The 6,744-nt window shown below is 43.2% G+C and overlaps 1 protein-coding gene across 1 annotated transcript in view; it reads right to left on the reverse strand.

The window, feature by feature from the left end:
* The window catches only part of GUCY2F (guanylate cyclase 2F, retinal), a 48,691-nt gene extending 42,519 nt beyond the window's left edge, over positions 1–6,172 (reverse strand). Inside the window, exons 1-3 of the mRNA XM_009931043.2 lie at positions 5,434–6,172; positions 3,452–3,753; positions 1,565–1,919 (exon numbers count right to left, since the gene is read on the reverse strand). Coding sequence (XP_009929345.1) covers positions 1,565–1,919; positions 3,452–3,753; positions 5,434–6,172 — 1,396 coding nt within the window. The remainder of the gene's footprint in view (positions 1–1,564; positions 1,920–3,451; positions 3,754–5,433) is intronic.
* Between the last annotated feature and the right edge of the window lie 572 nt (positions 6,173–6,744).

Here is a 6,744-nt window from a genome sequence, read left to right on the forward strand (position 1 = left end):
AGAGCAGCTCCTGCAGAGACCAGCTACTGCAGAGCCCAGAGGGTCTGAGAGCTGGCTATGGGGGAATTGCAGGCCTAGACCACCAACCAGACTATGCATTTGTGTGTGTGCAGGGGCTAGGGTTGTGAGATGTGCTTGCAAGCTTAGAGCCCAGTTAAGTGGTGTGTAGGACCAGGATCAGGCCATTTGTGTTGTCCCATGTTTTGGCAATGCTTGTTGTGGTTAGTGGTGTCTGTAAACACATTTCTCTCCTGCAATGTCGGTGGCTGGCTGTGTCTGCACTCTGTGTGTGCGTGTGTACTTGGAGCACCTGCCCAGCCCCGCTTGTGGTGGACCTGTGGTCAGGAACCACAGCACCCTGGCAGATTCACATCTAACCCCCCTCCAACCCTAACTCCATAAAAAAGCCAGACTGAGGCCTGGATTTAATTCTAGTCATAAAATTCAGTCTCTGAAATATTAGTAAAAATAATAAATTATCACTTTACTGACAGATGCCTAGAGCTTTATGCTTTTGTAAAGGTATGAACATAAAACCTGATATCTCTAAAAATCAGTGGGATTTTTTTTAGACTGCAATGGGATACTAAATTTCTAAGACATTCCTAGTGGCAGTGCAAAATTAGATATATGGTAGCATTATATTTGTCTCTTCTATAGCTTGCCAGCTGCTGTATGACCAGTATATCTCAAATTTCCAGAGAGCGACACTGATTTAAACCAGCTATGGCTGAGCAAAGGGGAATGTTTTTTTCAGCTGCTGAATGAAATGTTCTGTAGATGTGGTTAATTTTGTCTGTTTAAGTCATATCCTGGAGCAGAAGGAGTAAATGCTTAGTATTACAAGTAAATATGTCAAGTGGAGGCTAAGTATCCTACCCTGAAATTTTGGCTTCCCTGTGGAGTTTAAAACTGCACCACAGTTGCGTCAAATTAACAACAATAAGTAAAACCAGTGCCCAGTCTCACAAACCTAGGAAGCAGCACAAATACCTCTGCCCATAAGTCTTCGATTATTGCCTCTGTTGTTTACAGTAACTCAGATTATTTTGAATAATGATTATCATCTTTTCTTGATGAGGTGAGTTTGATGATCCTTAAAGCCACATAGCTAACTGGGTAAAGAAGTTGGGGTTAGCCAGGAGAGATGGTGAGAGCATCTGCTGTTGTGCGTCTCTTCTTGATTGTCTTCAGTGCAAATCCTCTGAGTGACCTGTCCCTCAGAAGGGCAGGGACACAGTGCTGGCTGGAGCCTCTGGCATATATTAATTGCTATCAAAATAGACAGATGTGGACTGTTAGACCTGGAAAACTCTTTCCAGAGCACAACAGTGGCAACAAGCTTACTGACTTAACAAACAACAGGAGAGTCTCGAGGATCAATAGTGGGATCTCTGTAGAGGACTCCCATTACAAGCAGCATGATGACCAATCATATTTACAAGAATTTCTTGAGTTCAGGGTTTTGACTTCGGGGTGCTCTCCCCTGGAGTAAGAGAAAAGATGAAACAAATAAGAAGCATGGGCCCAGTGCCATTTCACTCTGTTTTTTTGTCTTTCTTACCTCCAGTGCAGAGAACATCTGGATCAAACCAACAAGTGGAGTCTGGCTTGAGTGGAGCTCCGCTGGGAAAGTGGATGGCCCGGCCTAGGGACTTCACAGAGTCTGAAGACATGTCCAGCAAATGCGTTGGGAAAAGCTGGTTCCCATGGCCGTCTGTGTCCAATACCACATAGCTGCTCAGCCCCTTTCCACAGTTGTCTGTCTCTACCTGGTGACTAAACCCAGGGAAACTGAAGTTCTTTGTGTGGTCAGCTATGTTAGCTCCTGAGATTCTGGCTCCCTTCCTCCGAGCACTGTCTATAGCCATTGCTGTGAAGTAAATGGCATCATAGATTGTTCCAAAAAGTGGAGAAACCTAAAAATACAGAAGAAATTTAGGTCAGGATATACTACTGCCAACCTCTGGTTTGAGATCTGTGGCAAAAGATGTCCCACTCGCTAAGCTGTGAACTCGGGAACTGAGACACCTGAGCATTAAGACTCACAGAGTAATGGGTCTGAAGAATCATAGGTTGAAGGTAGCTCTGGGTCGACTCACTATGTGTGCAACTTCAAATATATGTCTTTTCTTACGGTTTCTTCCCAAAGTACAATTTCAAAATATTTTTAAAACCATGTAAAATCGCTTTATCATGGGAAGAGCCAAAACTCTGAGCCTGACGTTCAGCTGGTGCTTTATCACAGCCTGGCTCAAAGCAATGTGCTAAAACTTCTTCCACAAACAGAAGATCAAAGTCAGAGGTTCGCCTCCCTATCCAGGTAGGAAAAATCTCATGCCCAAAGGATTGGTCCCCTCTGTCAGAACATTGTTTATTCTTCAAATGTAAAAACCACAAAGCAGAGCCACAGCAAACTTGTTCTCTGGGGTACCAGAACCTTTTCTCCTTGCATTTCTGTGCCAGACTTGATTTCTACGCCACACTTGAATTTCCCCTCCCTTAAAAGAACACATGGTGGCTTTTGCAATCAAGTGGTCATCCACATTTGGTGGGTGAAGAGGGATTATAGCCATTCACCTGTGATAAAATGAGGAGTGCTGTTGGGAGGCACAGAATTTGACATCTATAGTGGGATTCATTGACCAGATGTAGACACCTACAATGAAGAACCCTACACGCAATATAGTTAATGTGGGCTCTCATTATAGTGAAGGGTAATAAATGAATGCTTGCAAAGCATGATTCATCTCCTCCTAAAGCAAACATGCATCCAGATCTGATAAATCTTTCCTTAAAACTGCTTGAAGTTTTTTGAAAGATCGTAGTGAGATTTGAAGATTAGCTCAGTTGAATCCTGCATCTCTTCACTAGAAAGACAGATTCTCCAATTATTCTTATAAAGTCTACAAGGTAGCAACTGACTTTCTTTCTTACGGGCTACTGGGGACATTTAGATAATTGTGCTGGCAGGGAATAACTTTGACTATAGTGCTGAAATGAATGAGGGAACAATGATCCTAAGCATTTCCCTCTACAAACATCCAGTATTTTGTTTGCCTGTCACATCTCCCTAAATTCCCAGTCATGTGGACATCTTATTCTGGTGTCTTAAAATTTCCAAGGACTTTATCCATTTTAGGAGACACTGCTTCATCTTGGATCTACAGCAACTAGCAGGTAGCAAACCAAATCTGAGGGCCTTAGAAACAACACCTTTCTCTTGAATTCCCAACATGGTTCTGCAGTTGAACTGAGTTAGATTGCCAGATATTCAGGAGAAATATCCTTTCCAAATGAGTGCAGATCACATCCAGCTTCCACCATAGTTTCCCTAAAATGAAAGCACGCATTCTAGGTTGTCTCTTGCCTGTCCTTTCTCTATGACTATTGTTTGTCTCATGTCTCCAATTACCAAGTCCCAGAAAAGCCTGAGAGAAAGAATATTTACCTGGGTGGCTTCCAAATCCCTGATTATTTCACCACTTTCTTTAGCTTCTCTGAATGCATCATAGAAAGTTCTTTCTCCAGATGCCAGTGTGATAGTCAGCACAGCATCATATGCTTGCTGGAGCTTGCTGTTGTTCTCAAAGACACTGAATGAGTTGTTTTGGTAAGGAAGACTGTACAGTAAAGTGTCATATGGAATGAAGAGGTATCTTCCATCTGCCAGTCCCATTTCCAGAGCCTTTGTGAGCAAGGTGGCCTGCTCTTCCCCTCCAATGAGCGCAGAATGCATGCACAGGAGTATAACTGAAACACATGGATTGCATTGTTGTTAATCCCTGTGGGGTTTTCAACACAAAATAGCTCCCTCCCCCCAGTAAAAGAGCTGTCTGAATGGCTGTATCAGGACAGACTGTAATGGTCCCACCAGTGTGATGTTCTGAGGAAGCTGGGAGCTGTACTGGAGATGTGCAACATCTAGCAAAAGAGGCTGTGAGCGTTATCCATTCCTGGAGCCATACAGAAGGAGGAGCGGTAAGAAATTTTGACAAAAGTGAGGCACAGGCTAACATGATGGGAAGTCACGGTCCTGTGCTGCCTTTTTCTGAGAGATGTGAGCTTTCCCTTTGTGTGCCCTGAGCTGACAGACACCACACAGTTGTTAGCAGTGCCCAAGCTCCACCCGTTCATGCTGTCACCATATATACAGATTTTAGGTTGGGCACTGTGTTGTGTTTCAACATCTGGTCCATGCTTGGCCGTCCCAGAGTCTGTGTCCTTGCCTGCAAAATGCTTTGGGGCCAATGTCCCCATGTCTGGTGGGGAGATCTGAAATACAGATGTATCTGTTTCTCAGGCTTTCCGTGGTGCTCACTGGCCCATCATGAAAGGAAGCATTCTTTATCTTTCATCCAAGATATCTCAAAACTCCATCAGTGAGAGGAGTAAAGTAGGCCAATGATGTGAAGGGACGTTGCAAAGCAGACCTGTCTGCTACTAAACTAGAAGGGAGCAGGACCTCTAGAGTAGCTGTGGTCTCTTCTTAGGAGAAAAAGCATCCTCAGCAAAGTAGAAGCTGAAGTGGATAAAAGCATTTTCACGTTGCTGAATTACAGGAAAGAAACGGGTACTTCTAGGCAGTGATTCATCCCATAGTATAGCAGAGAGCTTAAGATGGTCAGATGAATCATTGACTATGAAAGGAGCCCATCTAACTCACATGGAGAGCTGTAATAGTGATGAAATGAACACACCCAAGGTGGATTTGGCCTCAAGCATAGATTTGAGCACTGATAAAACTCCAAATTGGACAGTGTCTTGCCAACATTGTTAGTCTTTGACATAAAAGTCAAAATCTTAGCTAAAATACATCCTCATCTGGATTCACAGTGCTGACTGCAGAAGTGTACATCCAGGATCACAGACTTCCTAACAAGGCTCTGAATCAGAAAAACATGGCTTTTTTCCCCACATTTTCTCAAGAGAAAAAAGATTTTTCTTTAGTATTTGCTGTACCTCAGCAAGGGCCTTTCCACTGCTTTAGTATGAGGTGTTTACCACTGGATTTCACTTCTAATACCTTCACTGAATACAGGTAGCAAGGACACAGCATCAAAGCATAAGATTTTTTGGTAATCTATAATCCAAACCACCACAAATATGAAACTTTCCTATAAATCTCTCTTCACACTTGACAGAGTCAAGCACAGACATCCATCCACTAAGTATTTTTTCAGACAAGCTGGATCCAGTCTTTCACATTGCAGAAGACTGTTTTGCCCTATCTCCATCACATACAAAATGCTCAGCATTCTTTTGCATGAAGCCCTGTCTCCATTAGGGTCAGAGATAAAATTGTGCTTGACTGAAATGACCTCAAAATTTCATTCTCTAAGCTATGTCCATTGGATAACAATGCAGTCCTACCCTGGAGAAAATAAAAAATAAAAACAAATGAAAAAAAGGAATGAAACTCAAAGCACTTACTTTTAATGCCGTCAACTTTCTTAATCTCATTCCAGGTGTCTTCAATGCCCTTTTCTCCTTTACGCATGGATGTAACAATGCCTACAGGAAGCCCCCGGTTCCTGAGTGCACTTGCTAACTTGTTGGCTGTGTCCATCCAAATATCCTCATCGGAAGCAATGATGCCAACGTGAGCCCAGTTAAAATATTTCATTATTGTAAACAAAACACGAGTTGGAGAGGGCAGGGTCCTTGCAAATGTAGGGTGGTGGATGGTGGAATCCAGTTTATAATTGATACACATCCATGAGAAGATGGCTTTATTCCAGTTTTCTCCTAAAAGTGTAGCCACTTCACAGAAGCCAGGGTTCAGAGGGCCTATGAAAGCTGACGAAAGCTTTCCAAAGTCGATGAACCTAAGCAGAGCTCTTGATGTCTCACATTCTTCTTGCAGGACCACATAATCCAGCCTGTGGCCAAGATCTAGTGAAGGATCTTTGCTAATTCGTTCCACCGCTAACCTGGCAGCCACGTGGGGAAAAGCTTTGGAAAAGAAGGGGTCACAGTTCCAGGGTCCAAGCAGTCCAATTTTAAAAACAGAACAATGTACTGGAGAGCAAAGTAGGATTATTCCCAACAGCAGCCACCAGAGAGCCTGGAAAAATGGCTTGAATGAATTTCCAGTGTTGAGCTGATTCAATCTAATGTGCCTTGACAGCTCCCAGAACAAGCTGTTAGGACACAGTAGGAGAAAGGACATTGTTTTACAGGTGGGTAGATCTGCGTCGAGTTCTTCAGGAAGCCAGGCACTGCATTACCAGCCGCTGGAAGAAAAGTAGATTACATTTGCCTTCCTGTATAGGTATTTGTCCAGTGCGTGTAGATACAGCTGAGTCAGCCCAAATTACACAACAGTTCTCAAGGTGCACATCGATGGGGTGCCAAAACCCTGCACAGACTCATGGACACGCACCACACAAGCCACTGCACCCTGCAGACAAGCATCCAAACAGCGTCAGTTAGGCATACCGTAGCCCTCAAATGCATGCTTATTTAAACATTTTCAGACGTTTTGCAATATATTCCAAAACCAGGCAGTGAAGAGTGAGTCTGCTTTCGTCGCAGCAGTAAACACGGCCTGTGGATACACTAAGTTTTTGGTGTGTCAGAAGGATAATTCCCAAATCACACAGACAAGTGAGCATATAAGAAAATAAAAAATTGAAATGCACTAAGCCAGTAACTTTTGCCAATCCAAAATCCTCAGTGACTTTTGAATATGAATCGGAGCCCATAAATATGCGCACAAATATATAGACCCATATATGCATA

The sequence above is a fragment of the Opisthocomus hoazin genome, chromosome 1 (assembly GCF_030867145.1).
Source record: "Opisthocomus hoazin isolate bOpiHoa1 chromosome 1, bOpiHoa1.hap1, whole genome shotgun sequence".
NCBI lineage: Eukaryota > Metazoa > Chordata > Aves > Opisthocomiformes > Opisthocomidae > Opisthocomus > Opisthocomus hoazin.